At 43.8% G+C, this 16,377-nt stretch overlaps 3 protein-coding genes across 16 annotated transcripts in view; 1 reads left to right on the top strand and 2 right to left on the bottom strand.

The window, feature by feature from the left end:
- The window catches only part of LOC117770806 (bcl-2/adenovirus E1B 19 kDa-interacting protein 2-like protein), a 7,675-nt gene extending 6,476 nt beyond the window's left edge, over window positions 1-1,199 (bottom strand). Inside the window, exon 1 of one of the 2 annotated variants that reach the window (XM_034600551.1) lies at window positions 786-1,199. Coding sequence is in view for 1 of the 2 variants with exons in the window: in XM_034600552.1 (XP_034456443.1) it covers window positions 786-897 (112 nt within the window). In the remaining variant the exon portion in view is untranslated. The remainder of the gene's footprint in view (window positions 1-785) is intronic. The other variant, XM_034600552.1, reaches the window with a different exon arrangement.
- A 594-nt stretch (window positions 1,200-1,793) lies between these two features.
- mindy1 (MINDY lysine 48 deubiquitinase 1) lies at window positions 1,794-11,691 on the top strand. 9 transcript variants are annotated; one of them, XM_034600535.1, is made up of 13 exons: window positions 2,181-2,697; window positions 4,540-4,596; window positions 4,813-5,197; window positions 8,074-8,325; window positions 8,560-8,771; window positions 9,124-9,181; window positions 9,406-9,470; window positions 9,699-9,857; window positions 10,026-10,128; window positions 10,239-10,381; window positions 10,496-10,678; window positions 10,760-10,909; window positions 11,379-11,691. In XM_034600535.1, the coding sequence occupies exons 3-13, from the start codon at window positions 4,858-4,860 to the stop codon at window positions 11,442-11,444; spliced, it is 1,731 nt and encodes a 576-aa protein (XP_034456426.1). In that variant the 5' UTR covers window positions 2,181-2,697; window positions 4,540-4,596; window positions 4,813-4,857; the 3' UTR covers window positions 11,445-11,691. The 9 variants fall into 9 exon arrangements, with proteins under 9 accessions (XP_034456425.1, XP_034456426.1, XP_034456420.1 ...); XM_034600529.1 differs by having other exon boundaries at window positions 2,181-2,753; XM_034600533.1 differs by having other exon boundaries at window positions 2,181-2,783.
- The window catches only part of rfx5 (regulatory factor X, 5), a 27,804-nt gene continuing 22,889 nt past the window's right edge, over window positions 11,463-16,377 (bottom strand). For 4 of the 5 annotated variants that reach the window (XM_034600526.1, XM_034600525.1, XM_034600523.1 and 1 more), the window contains exon 12: window positions 11,477-11,520. The gene's annotated coding sequence lies outside the window, so the exon portion shown is untranslated. Of the gene's footprint in view, window positions 11,521-16,377 lie in introns of all 5 variants that reach the window. The other variant, XM_034600522.1, reaches the window with a different exon arrangement.

The following is a 16,377-nucleotide window of genomic DNA, read 5'->3' as shown; positions in this document are numbered from 1 at the left end:
CGTGCACGAGCTCTGATCTCACTGCATGTGTCTCTGAGCGAGTGAGTGGGAGCCCCGGGGCCTTTGTGTGTGCGCTGTCTGGGAGCACACACACACAGTCACATAATCACACAGTCACACAATCACACACATTTTCTCTCGCTCCTGGTATTTCACACAATGGCCTGATAAGATGATGATTTAAAAAATGAACGTGAGTGAGTTCTACTCTTGCTGGAGTGAACGTCACTCACGTTCATCATATGTAAACTGTTTCGTTCAGTTCATCAATCACAAAAAATATGAACGCGTTCATGCACAACCCTGTCCAGGTACCATCTCGGACAGTAAGAGAAATTAGTCCAAAATGATGGACTGCTCCTTTAAGAGCCTGCAGGCTGATCGTGGTGCGGCCGACCTACGATTGTTTTACTGAAACATTTTTTCAGACGTCTCACTAACACTCCAATGAAATGATTCATCTCATTACTCATGAACCAGGTGAGCTGGTGTAGGAATACTTCACTGTCACAGTTTCTAAAACACAACGTTTCTTCTCTCTTTGAGAAGCTGAAACATTTTCTGTCATAAAACTGATAAAAATATGAACATTATTTACCAGTTGAATGTGTTGAGAACTGTGACGTGTGTTCACCTAACAAGGTCAGAGCTTCACCAGCTTCAGAGCAGAACAAGTATAAATACTCGGTAAATACTCGGTAAATACTCTGTCAACATAGTGAACTTGATCTAAACAGCTGAAGACTAAAGACAAACTAAAGAACGAGTGAGAAAAGGAAACTTACAGCAGGTAGACGCTCTCTCCGCCAGTCCACAGGAGGGTGAGACAGGTGGGAGAAGTGAGACTGGTTCAGGACAAACAGGTCTGAGGTCAAACTGCTGCTCACCTGATGACATCACCTGATGACATCACACTGTTTATCAGGTTGTGAGTGGACTCTGACTCCTCACCCGTCTGTCTCTCTCGCTTTCAGCAGAGGTGTGGCACGTTGTCATGGCAAGAGCCTGTACAAGCAGAGGTGTGGTCGAGCGTGTTCACACCTGCTGACAGTTAGGTGTGAAGGTGGTGAATAGAATATAAAACAGACTTCACTGCTGTGACAACAGGTAAGAAGGAGAAACGTGTTAATCAAATTTTACAGTGACTGAACATGTGATTTAACATCATCACTAAAATAAACAGGCTGGAACTAAACTTCTCCCACAGCTCCTGCTGCGGGTTGGACTACAACTCCCAGCAGGCACCACAGCCACTCTATAAAAATACTCATGCACGCACGGGCGGCTGTGGCTGAGGGGTCGAGCGGGCGTCCTCCAAACAGAAGGTCGGCAGTTTCATCCCAGTCGTCCCTATCTGCATGCCGAAGTGTCCTTGGGCAAGATGCTGAACCCCGAATTGAAATTGAAGTGCTGCTAATAGATGCACTGTGTGAATGTGTGTGTGGATGGCTGACTGTGCAGAGAAGCTCAGAGTCGCCTCCTGCTGGTTCACAATGACACTGAAAACAAACCAGAAATTAAAGTATGTCAGAATGAAGACACAGGCAATATAATGTAATATATTATAATATAATATATTAATAGTTAAATTCAGGGGAAGTTGTGAATCACATAGTTATCATTACTTAATTGTGTCGAGCGCGTGTGTGAACAACGGGGTTCGAACAGAGAGCGGATTCATGTCACACTACACGAGGACTTGTGACAGTGACACAACATTACCACACAACTACACAAAACCCACATGACAAAGTCTGAACATCCACCAAAATATGAGTGAACATAACAGTCCCATGAGCCTTTGCAGCGTGCTGTCCAATCAGAGCGAGCGGCTCACCGACACCGCCCGTCCCGGGTGAGCGGGGTCTACGTCTCACTTCAACGTCTTGAAACAACAGGGTATTAGATTTACTGACCGTGTTCAGCCGGTGGAGCGGAGTTTATGACATTATCAGTGACAATCTGACGCCGATCCGCCCGTCAAAGCTGCTCTGTAACATAAATGTAACGCAGCAGTCGGGGTCGGCTCATGGAGGAGAAGGTGAAGGTTCGTTTGTTTTCTCCTCATGATGAACTGAAGGAGACAGAAAGACATGGAACTCTCTCTGGTGTCAAAGATCTTTACCATGAGCGGTTTTATTTCACTGTAACAAACTGCATCTTTTTAAATGCTGCTAACAGCGCTAGCTAGCTAGCTAGCTTTCTTTAAACAACCGATTTGTTTGTGTTTATCTCATTACCTCTGTTTACTGGGAGTAAACAAACTTACTCTGTGTTGTAATCAAATGTAAATAAAAAGGAGCTAGGTGGCTAACAGCTAGCGCAGCGTGTTTTAAAGTTGAGCGGATGTGACGTAATGACGTGTTGTTTGCGCCCTGTGATGGGCGGGGCCTGTGAGCAGGGAGAAATGTAAACAACCTTCACGTTCACCGTAAATCTGAAGCTCCGGTGTTTCCGGTGAGAAGCGGCTCATCCACCGACCGTCAGTGGCTCCGGGGTCAGTTCACGTCTCTGCGGCTTCACACACAACTTGTCTGGGTTAGCTCGCTGTGCTAGCTGCTAGCTGCTAGCTCCGGGACTGAGTGTCAGAGCTGAAAGCAGCTTAACGGAGGCTTCAGCCGCAGGTTCCGGGTTGTGTTCGGGGAAGCACCGGGGGAAGCACCGGGGACCGAGAAGCGTCACCGGGAAGTTCAGCAGGTGTTTGAGTCCGGTCCTCATCAATCTGATGAACTCTGACCCACATTCACTCACAGGTACTTCCGGCTGTGTTTACAAACCTGCAGGTGAAGATCCAGCTGTTCTCCAGCTGTTCTCCATCCTGTTCTCCAGCTGTTCTCCATCTTGTTCTCCATCCTGTTCTCCATCTTGTTCTCCATCCTGTTCTCCATCTTGTTCTCCAGCTGTTCTCCATCTTGTTCTCCATCCTGTTCTCCAGCTGTTCTTCATCCTGTTCTCCAGCTGTTCTCCATCCTGTTCTCCATCCTGTTCTCCAGCTGTTCTTCATCTTGTTCTCCATCCTGTTCTCCAGCTGTTCTTCATCCTGTTCTCCAGCTGTTCTCCATCCTGTTCTCTAGCTGTTCTTCATCCTGTTCTCCAGCTGTTCTCCATCCTGTTCTCCATCCTGTTCTCCATCTTGTTCTCCATCCTGTTCTCCAGGCTGTTCTCCATCCTGTTCTCCAGGCTGTTCTCCGTCCTGTTCTCCATCCTGTTCTCCAGCTGTTCTCCATCCTGTTCTCCAGGCGGTTCTCCGTCCTGTTCTCCAGGCTGTTCTCCATCCTGTTCTCCAGGCTGTTCTCCATCCTGTTCTCCAGCTGTTCTCCATCCTGTTCTCCAGGCTGTTCTCCATCCTGTTCTCCATCTTGTTCTCCATCCTGTTCTCCAGCTGTTCTCCATCCTGTTCTCCAGCTGTTCTTCATCCTGTTCTCCAGCTGTTCTCCATCCTGTTCTCCATCCTGTTCTCCAGCTGTTCTTCATCCTGTTCTCCAGCTGTTCTCCATCCTGTTCTCCATCTTGTTCTCCATCCTGTTCTCCAGGCTGTTCTCCGTCCTGTTCTCCATCCTGTTCTCCATCCTGTTCTCCAGCTGTTCTCCATCCTGTTCTCCAGGCTGTTCTCCATCCTGTTCTCCATCTTGTTCTCCATCCTGTTCTCCAGGCTGTTCTCCATCCTGTTCTCCATCCTGTTCTCCGTCTTGTTCTCCATCCTGTTCTCCATCCTGTTCTCCATCCTGTTCTCCAGCTGTTCTCCATCCTGTTCTCCAGGCTGTTCTCCATCCTGTTCTCCAGGCTGTTCTCCATCCTGTTCTCCAGCTGTTCTCCATCCTGTTCTCCAGGCTGTTCTCCATCCTGTTCTACAGGCTGTTCTCCATCCTGTTCTCCATCCTGTTCTCCGTCTTGTTCTCCAGCTGTTCTTCATCCTGTTCTCCAGGCTGTTCTCCATCTTGTTCTCCATCCTGTTCTACAGGCTGTTCTCCATCCTGTTCTCCATCCTGTTCTCCAGCTGTTCTCCATCCTGTTCTCCATCTTGTTCTCCATCTTGTTCTCCAGGCTGTTCTCCATCTTGTTCTCCAGCTGTTCTCCAGCTGTTCTCCAGCTGTTCTCCAGCTGTTCTCCAGGCTGTTCTCCATCTTGTTCTCCATCTTGTTCTCCATCCTGTTCTCCAGCTGTTCTCCAGCTGTTCTCCAGGCTGTCCTTGAGCCTGTTTTCCAGTCTCTTTGTGGTTGTGTCTTGAATCTTTGTGGTTGTTTTAGAATATAAACTTTGACTTTCAGATGTGAAATATCAGATGTGAACAGTTTTATTACCAGGACCTGTTTTATATCCAGCAGGAGAATCCTCATTTTAAGTGTCAGTAAAAATCAAGGTGACTACGTCTTATTGTTTGTTGTCACGATGGTGAAACTGACATTTTATTCCAGAGCTTTTAACGTTTAGTTGATCAGCAGAAAATGAATCAGCACCGCTTTTAATATGGATGAATCATGTTTTCCAGGAGGAAAGTGAAACCATCTGAGTGATGAAGTTATCGTTGTGTCTCTTCAGGTCCGACTGGAAGTCTGTTCACTGTTAAGACGACAAACTGAAATAATCCTCCATCGTTGTGGAACAGTGAAGATTCTCTTCATTCATCACCAGACTTGACTTGTGCTGGAAACGGGTGCGTTTGTTTTGTGACCCTCGGCGAGTGGCAGCCTCCTCCTCCATCTTAGATCAGTGTGTTTGAAGTTTGAGAACGTGCGGACACTGCAGCTGTTTCTCTGACCAAGCCTCAGTCTTTGGACTTCTTTCTACTTTGACTGTTTGATAGTGTTTTGCTCTGTGAAGCCTTCGTTTTTCCAGTGTTGATCAATCAATAAGCTGATGATGGCAGATTCCAGTTTACAGCCGGCAGCAGCAGCAGACCTGCTGATTGAACCGATTCTTACCACAGAAACCACCTCCAAGGAACTGATCATAACCACAGCGATGGAGGGGCCGGGCCAGATGATGGAGTCAGATGTCGTAGCTGAGGTCGGCAGCAATTATGGGGATGCAGACAGTCCTCTACCCGGCAAAGACCTGAAGGAGGAGGAGGCCATGCCCTCGACGCTGTCAACTGAAAACGGGACGATGACTGCCGTCCCCACAGACGAAGAATCTTTGTCCACTCTGCTCAGACACATGGAGAATGAGGGGGGGCGGGACAGAGGAGGAGACACAGGTAAAAGATAAAACCAGGCCCAGAGTCTTTACACTGACATGAACTCACAGAGGTTACATCATGTAACTGATTTAAACCAATATTTTTCTAAGCTGCTTTATGTATTGTTGCTTAGAAAATCTCCCAAAGTGACTGAACACAACACGAAAAGTTGTTTAAGTACCTCAAACTGAGTGAATCTTAAAAATAATGAGGAAGAAATGTTCATTATGTCAAGAACTATGCTCAGAGAGCAGCATTAGCATAAACTGTTAGCTCAGAGAGCAGGATTAGCTGTTAGCGCAGAGAGCAGCATTAGCATTAGCTGTTAGCTCAGAGAGCAGCTTTAGCATAAACTGTTAGCTCAGAGAGCAGCATTAGCATAAACTGTTAGCTCAGAGAGCAGGATTAGCTGTTAGCGCAGAGAGCAGCATTAGCATTAGCTGTTAGCTCAGAGAGCAGCTTTAGCATTAGCTCAGAGAGCAGCATTAGCTGTTAGCTCAGAGAGCAGGATAAGCTGTTAGCGCAGAGAGCAGCATTAGCATTAGCTCAGAGAGCAGGATTAGCTGTTAGCGCAGAGAGCAGCATTAGCATTAGCTCAGAGAGCAGCATTAGCTGTTAGCTCAGAGAGCAGGATAAGCTGTTAGCGCAGAGAGCAGCATTAGCTGTTAGCTCAGAGAGCAGGATTAGCTGTTAGCGCAGAGAGCAGCATTAGCATTAGCTGTTAGCTCAGAGAGCAGCTTTAGCATTTGCTCAGAGAGCAGCATTAGCTGTTAGCTCAGAGAGCAGGATAAGCTGTTAGCGCAGAGAGCAGCATTAGCATTAGCTGTTAGCTCAGAGAGCAGGATTAGCTGTTAGCGCAGAGAGCAGCATTAGCATTAGCTGTTAGCTCAGAGAGCAGCTTTAGCATTAGCTCAGAGAGCAGCATTAGCTGTTAGCTCAGAGAGCAGCATTAGCTGTTAGCTCAGAGAGCAGGATTAGCTGTTAGCGCAGAGAACAGCTTTAGCATTAGCTCAGAGAGCAGCATTAGCATTGGTGGTTAACTCAGAAGGCAGGGTTAGATGTTAGCTGAGACAGCAGCATTAGTTGTTAGCAAGATTAGCTGTTAGCGCAGAGAGCAGGATTAGATAGACGGACAGATGTACTTTATTGATCTCAACTTGGGAAATGATTGCGTTACAGCAGCATGTCAAGGGCAGGGCACATAGCGCGAAGTAGCAATGAAACAGATACGAAGAATTTAAGTAGCTCAAAATAGAATGTAATAAACATAAAAAGTACTAAAGACTATACACACTCCACAAGTAAATGATACACAATAAAGTACTAGAATACACAACAACCATAACCCCAAACCCTAACCAGAAGGTCAGCTGTTCTATCCCAGTCTTTCCTAGTCCGCATGCCGAAATTGCCTTGGGCAAGATGCTGAACCCCAAGTTGGCTGCACATAGATGAACTGGACGATGTGCGTGTGAATGTAAACTGTAAAGAGCTTTAAGTGGTCATCAAGTCTATATAAATACAGAGCATTTACCATTTGTACAGTGTTATCGCTGTGGGCAGGAAACACTTCCTCTATCTGTCCTTGTGGCAGCTGAGCTGAGCCAGCCTGTTGGAGAAAGTGCTCCCCTGTCTGTCCACTAGGTGGTGGAGAGGGTGCTCGTGGTGGTCCATGATGGATAACAGTTTGTTAAGCGCCCTCCAACACCACTTCAAAAGAGTCCGGTTTGCATCGAATGATGGCGCCAGCCTCTTAATCAGCTTGTTGAGTCTGTTGGTGACAGCAGCAAAGTACAGTGCACTGATAGAAGATTTCCAACATCAGATCTCAGCTTCCTTAGGAAATAGTCTGCTCATCTCTTTGTTGGTTTTCCACTTCAGTCCGTTGTCGATGTGGACGCCAGGTACTTGTTATCCTCCACTGTGACAACATCCTCTCGCAGAATACGCAGTGTCTGTGAAGCCGTCCTCTTCCTCCTGAAGTCGATCCCTATCATCCTCGTTTTGGCCACATTCAGAAGCAGATGATTTCTACCAGCCCACTCCACAAAACCATCCACCAGCGCTTTGCACCACCCTCCCTCCCATCACTTAAACACCCAACCACTGCAGAGTCATCAGAGAACTTCTGCAAGTGTCATGACTCAGAGGTGTGAAGAGGAAGGGCGACAGTACAGTCCTCTGCGGAGCTCCTGTAGTACTCACCGCCACTTCAAACAGAAAACTGCCTAGATGGACAAACTGAAGTCGGCCTGCCAGATAGTCAGTAATCCAGGAGACTGGATGAGTCTATCCCCGTCGCTTGCAGCTTCTCTCGCAATGACTGTGGACGATGGTGGATCCTGATCTTGATGGTGGATCATGATCGTGGTCGCTGCTGATCGTGGACTATGATCACATCAAGACTGCTTGATATATAATACGTCTCCTCAGATACTCGACCATTACTGACAATAATCCATCAGTTCATTGACCTTCAGCTACAAAGTGTTTATTCTAATCAAAGCTGTAAATACTCTGATCTCTCTGATGTTCTCTGTTCCACGGGACATCTGTTCACTTGTGTCCGTCCTGGGAGACGGATCCTCACACGTGTCTCTGAGGTTTCTACCTTCTTTACCTGTTAAAGGTTTTAGTAGTTTGACTCTTGTTGAGGGTTAAGAACAGAGGACGTCTCACCTTGTTAAAGACCATGAGACAAACTGGGATTTGTGAATATGAGACTATACTAATAAGATTTGATTGATTGATTGATAAGCAAACGCTGGATGGTGTTGAACGCACTGCAAAAATCTAAGAATGTGATTCTTCTTGATCCAGATGATTAGTTGTTAGCCCAGACAGCAGGATGCTAGCTTAGAGACTCTCAGACCAGAGTTTGTTTGTGTCTGTAGGTCTGGACCTGGACCTGGAGGACAGCTCGTCTGCAGCGACAGCAGGCGGTTCGGAGGACCAGCAAGAGTCCACAGACTCTGCGTCCTTCTCCATCCCCAGTCTGGAGCTGTCAGACGGGGTCACAGCCACAGGAAACTCCCAGGACGTGGAGGACAGCTTGTCCTCGTCCTTGTCTGCTGTGGGTGCGCAGGGCTGCACTCTGTCCGCCGGGGTCGGCGATCTGAAAGATGGCGAGGCACTGGAGGCTGCAGGTGAGTCGTCTCATGGTCTTTGTTTCAGAGGAGGTCTCATCTACAGCCATCACAGTCTGTTCAGTAAAATCTCAGATCATATCTTAAATTTAAGAGACAGAATCCAATCTAGTAATTAAAAAAACAGCTTTAACTCGGGCAACAAATGTGAATAATCACAGTTAAAATTATTCATTATAAAGTCATTTTGTGCAGAAAAACACTTGTGAACTGTAGTCGTCCTCTTGTCTGCAGGGGGCGCTGTCGCTGCAGCAGCTGCTGCTCCTCCTGCTGTCGCCTGCTCCTCCTCGTCAGCGGCAGCAGCAGAGGCAGCTTCTTCTGTACCGGCGTATTACCTGGTGAAGTGGATCACCTGGAAGGAGAAGAAGACGCCCATCATCACTCAGAGTGAGAATGGACCCTGCCCCCTGCTGGCCATCATGAACACACTGTTTCTGCGCTGGAAGGTAAAACCCATGAACACAGTTTGGATTCCACATTCAAGCATTTGTCAGAAATATTCTAAGTTATTTGAACTCGATTTTTATACAAAGTGGAAACTCAGTTGTTCACTGTGACATCACATAAAACCTTCAAACATCTGAATGAATAAAGTTGAACAATTGTACGTTTTAGAAAACCAGGAAATTATCATAAAGTTTTCCAGTCGCAGATCTGGACCATTAAGTGTGTGTGTGTGTGTGTGTGTGTGTGTGTGTGTGTGTGTGTGTGTGTGTGTGTGTGTGTGTGTGTGTGTGTGTGTGTGTGTGTGTGTGTGTGTGTGTGTGTGTGTGTGTGTGTGTGTGTGTGTGTGTGTAGGCTAAGCTTCCTGCTCAGACGGAGGTGGTCACCACCGAGGACCTGATGTCTCACCTGGGTAAGGTCTCACAGAGCTTTGAGCCAATCAGCTGCTGAGTTTGTCTGCTCTTATTTTGCTTGTTGCCGAGATCAAAGCCGACGTGTCAAACTGATGTCACTGTTGCTATAGAAATGGACAAGTTTCCACGGTTACCAACGGACGTAAATTTCATCTTGTGCCCGAAAATTTGATTAATGCAGCGATGACACCTTGTACAAATGTGTGTGTGTGTGTGTCTGTAGGAGAGTGTGTGTTGTCTGTCACACCCAGAGAAAAAACTGATGGGATGGAGCTCAACTTCCAACAGGTACACACACACACACACACACACACACACACACACACACACACACACACACACACACACACACACACACACACACACCACCGATCATCTTCCCACTGGCAGGAAGTGACTTTCAAAGTAAAGCTTAGCTGGAGATCTGACACATATTCACACTCTGTGTGTGTGTGTGTGTGTGTGTGTGTGTGTCTGTGTCTGTGTGTGTGTGTGTGTGTGTGTGTGTTTTTTCAGAACATGAGTGATGCCATGGCCGTCCTCCCTAAGCTCTCCACAGGTCTGGATGTTAACGTGCGTTTCACTGGAGCGACAGACTTTGAATACACACCTGAGTGCATCGTGTTCGACCTGCTTGACATCCCGTTGTACCACGGCTGGCTGGTCGACCCACAGGTAACTGTGTGTGTGTGTGTGTGTGTGTGTGTGTGTGTGTGTGTGTGTGTGTGTGTGTGTGTGTGTGTGTGTGTGTGTGTGTGTGTGTGTGTGTGTGTGTGTGTGTGTGTGTGTGTGTGTGTGTGGTCTGCACATGAAGACAAATATATAAGATGAGTGTGTGTTCAGAGTCCAGAGATGGTGTCGGCTGTGGGGAAACTGAGTTACAACCAGCTGGTGGAGAAAATCATCGACTATAAACACTCAGCTGACAGCAGCCGAGTCAGTGAAGGTAACACACACACACACACACACACACACACACTGTGACAGTACACAGGTTTGATGAATCCACTTGTGCTTAATGTGAACCAGCCCCTCTCCCTGTGTGTGTGTGTGTAGGTCTGGTAGCGGAGCAGTTTTTGGAGTCGACTGCGACACAGTTGTCGTATCACGGTCTGTGTGAACTCAACACAACGGCCAAAGAGGGAGAGATCTCCGTGTTCTTCAGAAACAACCACTTCAGTACCATGATTAAACACAAGGTGGAGAGACACACACACACACACACACACACACACACACACACACACACACACACACACACACAGCAACATTGTTTGTCGCGGTAGCCGTTGGTAATAAAGTTGTTTTCTCAGGGTCACCTGTACCTGCTGGTGACGGATCAGGGCTTCCTGCAGGAGGAGCCTCTGGTGTGGGAGTCTCTTCATAACGTCGAAGGCGACGGGAACTTCTGTGACTCTGACTTCAGACTGTGTCATCAAAGAGCTCCGCCCACCGCCCCCCCCGCTGCACAGGAACAACGGAGACAGATCGACCAGGTGAGAGAGACAGACCAGGTGGTTTAGACAGAGCTAAGCTGATTGGTCCTGGTCTCTGACTCATGTCCTTGTTGGCGTTAGGACTACCTGGTGGCCGTGTCCCTGCAGCAGCAGGGCGGGGCGCTGGGGCCCCTCAGTGACCTGGAGTTGGCCCGACAGCTTCAACAGGAAGAATATCAGCAACAGCAGCAACTCCAACAGCAACAGCAGGGGGCAGTGCAGACACAACAGGTAACACCACACACACAGAGCTGGAGCCTTTTTACAGTGTGATCACACTGTAAAAAGTTAAATAATAACAACATGACTAAAGGTCTTATCTAAACAAAGTGCTTCACATCAAGATAAGATAGAAATAAAGATAAATCTACTGGCTCAGTGGATCATCACCTTTTTGAACCAAACGTCAGAACCACAGAGATAAAGATGGACGACATGACAGCTCCCAAACGTAAAGGCAAATCATGTGGATGGCCCCCTGGTGGTTGGCTGCAGTATAGCTCATAGAACTGTAGAATCTTACTGGATCCCTGTGATGCTGAAGAAACTTCAAAACATCGACAGCTTTCTCACTGAGTTCACTGCAAACAGGAAGTGATCACAGACAGTTTGACTCATGTGGTTTTAACCAAAGTGATTCTTTACTGTTCATGTTCAAAACTTTGTTGATGTAAAGTCTGTTGACTGTTGCTGTTTTCAGGTCAGAGGTCAAGGGTCACAGCAAACGAGGAGGAGAGAGAAGGACTCCGACTGTGTTCTCCTGTAGAGACACACACACACACACACACACACACACACACACACACACACACACACACACACACACACACACACACACACAGCTCGATGCCAAACCCCAGTGCTTTGTCCGACAGGAAACAGTTTGTGATTCCAGGTTTTGAAAGTTTGTAAATTTGTGTGAAATGAAAACTGAGTCTGGTCAAAGGTGTAAAAACTGAATTATATTTAACTCATGTCTTTATTGTCAATAAAGTTATTTAATTGATGAGTTATATACCATTGATCAGATCAATATAAAGTTTGAACTGAAACATGAAACAGTTTGTCTCTTGTGACGTATTAACATTAAATCATCTTTAAACATCAGGTCATTAATGAAATCGATGAAAAGTCTGTTGTGTTTGATTTTAAAATAAGTGAACTGTTTATTTGTCTTATCGGTTTATAACTGACCAGTAAAACGAATCAATGAAACATTAGATACAGCGTTGAATTATCACTGGCTGATGATGATGTCATCTGTATGTAAATGACCTGAAAACTCGTCACGTGACTTCACGCTTTGACTTAACAAAAAAAGTTTAATTAACCCACGGTCTTGTTTATGAAAACTGGAGAAAAGTGACTCCGATTTCCTTATTTCATTAATTTGACATAACAGTGACCTTTCCATGTCGGCGTGGTGGTGACCTCCGGTGAAACGGATCTTTTCACAATAATCAGCTTTAAAACCAGGACCTAACAGAACTGAAAGACGGTTTCATGATGTCATTGTTTGGTCCTTTTTTTAACCTTTGTGAGTTAAAACATTTTTCGACAACGTTGATTCATTAAAATACAGGAAACAGAAACGTGAGGTTCACCGTCCACGTTCACGTCCGTTTTCAATCTCTGGTTTAGAACCTGCTCGTAAACTCGACCATTAAATTTGAATTTTATTAGAAACTGATCAGACGTTTGATGTGACGAGAGAAAACTGAACAAAATATATCTGAATATCTACATTTATATCTCACTTCTGAAATTCTTAATAATTTAATGTTGACTAATATCACAGAAATTATTTGATTTAGTTTTAATGATCAAATTGTCGACTCTTTAGATTCATGTCCACATTTCCAAACGTTGTCCGATCAGAATATGATCAAGATCTTTGGGTTTGATCGAATCAGTCAAAATAATGATTTAAAATTAAATCAAAGTTTATGCTCCAAACAGATAAAGTTTATTTTTCATTTTGACTCGTATTATTTTGACTCTTTGTCTCAAAGTTGAAAAGGAAAAGAGACAAACTTAAGCTTCTGTTGAGACGTAAAATAAAAAGAACGGAATAAAATCTTTACCTTTTTCTAGTTTTTTAAAAACTCAGATTATTTCCTGATTTAAATCTACGTAAAAAAAAAAAAAAACTGTTCACGTCTTAAAACTGAAAATAAAGCGTCTGATTTAACACTGAAAACTTTCCCATCATGCTTTTCTGTGTGTTCGGGGGCGTGTTCTGTATTTCCTGTCTTTTCTTTTGTGTGATTGAAAGCTTCACTGTTTCACCAATTTATTTAATTATTGTCAATAAAAATAAAATCAAACTAACGTGTCGACATGTTTTCTTTTTATACTCCACAGAGGAGGTTCTAGATTTATAAAAAGTGACTGTATATAAACATGATCAGTTTTAAAAGGTCTCATGAGGGGGCGCAATAAACAGCTTCCTAAAACAAAGTGATGGAGTAATTTATGTTTTTCTAATTTGAATTAAAAAACTATTTATGATAGAAGTTTATTTAAATGAGGGAGATTATTTTTTTAAATAAGAGATAAAACTGTGAAAACAAACTTCTATTTCACTTCTATGTCCAGTGTCGTAGAAAACTTGCTATAGCTGCGCATCTCTACAGGTGCGCCCCCTGGTGGATCTACAGTAATCAACAGTCTGAGGTGAACTGAAGCAGGTCAAACTTCCTGTTTACTTCACAACAAACAACCAATGAAAAAACTAATTATTAGTGTTTTCTAGTTATATAATCGATCTGTATGAATTAATGATGAGCAACATTCTTATTTCATCAGCACAAAGATCAAAACATTGTGAAAATTTGGGATCAATCAAATTCAATCAAGTTTTATTAGTATAGTCTCATATTCACAAATCCCAGTTTGTCTCATGGTCTTTAACAAGGTGAGACGTCCTCTGTTCTTAACCCTCAACAAGAGTCAAACTACTAAAACCTTTAACAGGTAAAGAAGGTAGAAACCTCAGAGACACATGTGAGGATCCGTCTCCCAGGACGGACACAAGTGAACAGATGTCACGTGTAAAGGAGAACATCAAGATAAAGGTTTTAGCAGCATTGATGAGGGTAAACATTTTGAAGCATAACTGAAGGTCAGTGAATTGATGGATTAATGTCATTAATGGTCAAGTGTCTGAGGAGAAATATTATATATCAAGCTGTCCTGCTTCAATCACAGTCTGTGGTCAGCAGCCAGCAAGATCAGGATCCACCATCAAGATCGGATGCCACTATAGTCCACAGTCATTGTCCACTGCCGCCATTAGGATCCATCACCAGCTGCCACCTCGGTCGTGGTCCACCACCAGTATCTGATGCCAACACGATAAAGGATCCGTCATACTGGATCCACCATCACGATCTCTGATACGCGATCCACAGATCCTAATCCACGATCTGGATCTGCAGACGATAAGGCAAAGGGACTCCGGGGAAGAAGTCAAGTCAGTAACATGTATTGATGAGATATGAATTTCTTTGATGAGATAAGGATGGAGAAGAGGAAGGAGAAGCTGGAAAGAGAAGCTCCGTGTGTCATGTGTCCCCCGACCTTCTAGACCTATAGCAGCAGAACTAAGAGCAGGTCTAAGTCAAACCTGGACCGGCTCTAACTATAAGCTTTATCAAAAAGGAAGGTTTTAAGCCTACTCTTAAACGTACAGATGGAGTCTGCCTCCCGAACTGAAAGTGGGAGATGATTCCACAGGAGAGGAGCTTGATGCTGAAGCTCTGGCTCCTCCTCTACTTTTAGAGACTTTAGGGACGACAGCCTGAATTCTGGGAGCTCAGCGCTCTAGTGGGTTGATAAGGTCAATAGGACTAAAAGCTTTTTGTTTGATTTAAACAAAAACTCAGAAGATGCTTCAGAAAATCAAAGTAAGTTTGTTTTAATGGATTTAGTGTTTAACATTTGAAATGAATAACAAGCAAAACTTTACAAATGACTTTTTCGTTCAGGATCAAAGCACTTAAGAGTTTTTTACATCAGAAGTTCAAAACGTTCAGAGCTGATGATGGAAGAAAAAAGGCAGTGAAAGGTTTTCAGTCTCAGGGACGAGTTTCATGCGTCCGTCATGTAGTCGTCTCCACATGCACCAGACTCCAATCAGAAAACACCTATTTTAGCAGCTTTTGACTTCACATTAAAGGCATTTAGCTTTTATCTGATAATCACTTTAATTTTGAAATTTCATATTCACTTTATATTATAAAACTGATGTCCGGGAGGAGACGTAACAGTGTTGAAACTCGTCCTTGATGTGGTCAAACGCCTCGCACTTTTCAGGTCGGACACTTCAACACCTTCGTCCTCCTCTTGCATTGATCAGAGTCTAAAGGCATCTCTCAGTTCATTTACATACGTACATATTCACACAGGAAAAGAAAGAAGAAAGTTGCTATTTAAGTTGCGTATCAGGTAAACTTTAGTCACAGCTGCATCTTTGTGTGTTATTAAGTAGCAGGCTAACACTTAGCGGAAGCTAACATGTGCCTCTCCTTCAATAGTGGTCAAAACAAAAAACCTTTGCAACAACTGACGATGGCTTTATTCCAGTGTAAAGTTGTTATAGTGTCTTTACGATTAATTCAAATAGTCGCTTTTCATCAGGTTGAAATAATAATGTAAATTATGATATGGCGCTATACAAATAAAATGGAATTTAATCATTTTATTGCAAACTGATATTTTCCGTCGCAGTTAAAGACAAGAATACAAAACTGAAGTAACTGAAAAGTGTAAACATTAAGTGTTAGCTAACCGGCCGGGTTCAGCTGCTCACTGATAGTGTACTTTACTACTTTTGAGCTTGCTAACAGTTAATAGATTTATATTGTATTCGTTCACTTTGTTGCAGTCAATGACAAATTAATTTAATCACAATTCTTTTTCAAAATATATGTTTCCTCCATTAAATCCATTTTATAAACAAGAATTATTATAGAAAAACTTAAAATAATTCAGTTTTAGCTCGATTTCTGTGATAATTATGACTGCTGCAGCTTTTCGGTCATTAGCATGATTATGACTTAGCTTCAATGCTAAGAGCTAAACAATGTTATAGTATTTTGATTTTATACGCTGATGTCATGTTCTGTTTGTTAACCAGAACTTCACCTTTAGCTCTAACCTCCTTTTACCTTCATCACAATCACAACTCAGTTATTAATGTGGGGCACAAGAGCAGTGACGAGCTTATAGCATTTTGCTAACTAGCCCCTGCAAGTTCAGGTAAAGTTAATTCTGCTGAATTCTATACGTCATCGACTAAAATCAACTTAAATTCTATAAAATTAGTATTTTAGTGTAAAGAGTGAGATTCATAAGAAAAACGTCATCGTACTTTCAAACGTTTCGTGAACACACAGGCGAGATCCACTGAAGTAAAGCCGACACAAAGTGAAACCAGCTTCAGTAACAACATCAGACAAAGATTTGACTTGTCAATACTGAGAATTCGTCGGTTCTGACGTTAACATACGTTTAAATGAACAATTTAAAAAACATTCACATATTCAGGAAAATGATGGTTATTGATCATTGGGAAAAAAAATCGATTTTCTGTCAAACACAGAAGCAAAGAGTCGGTTCCTCTCTCGTTTTGTGATCATCAGTTCAACTGTTTCTGTTTTGCTTCAAACTGAATGTGAAACTATTCAAGTAAATAA

Source organism: Hippoglossus hippoglossus, chromosome 11 (genome assembly GCF_009819705.1).
Source record: "Hippoglossus hippoglossus isolate fHipHip1 chromosome 11, fHipHip1.pri, whole genome shotgun sequence".
Classification (NCBI taxonomy): domain Eukaryota; kingdom Metazoa; phylum Chordata; class Actinopteri; order Pleuronectiformes; family Pleuronectidae; genus Hippoglossus; species Hippoglossus hippoglossus.
The sequence above is the reverse complement of the archived record's forward strand: the minus strand, read 5'-3'. Positions and strand labels throughout refer to the sequence as shown.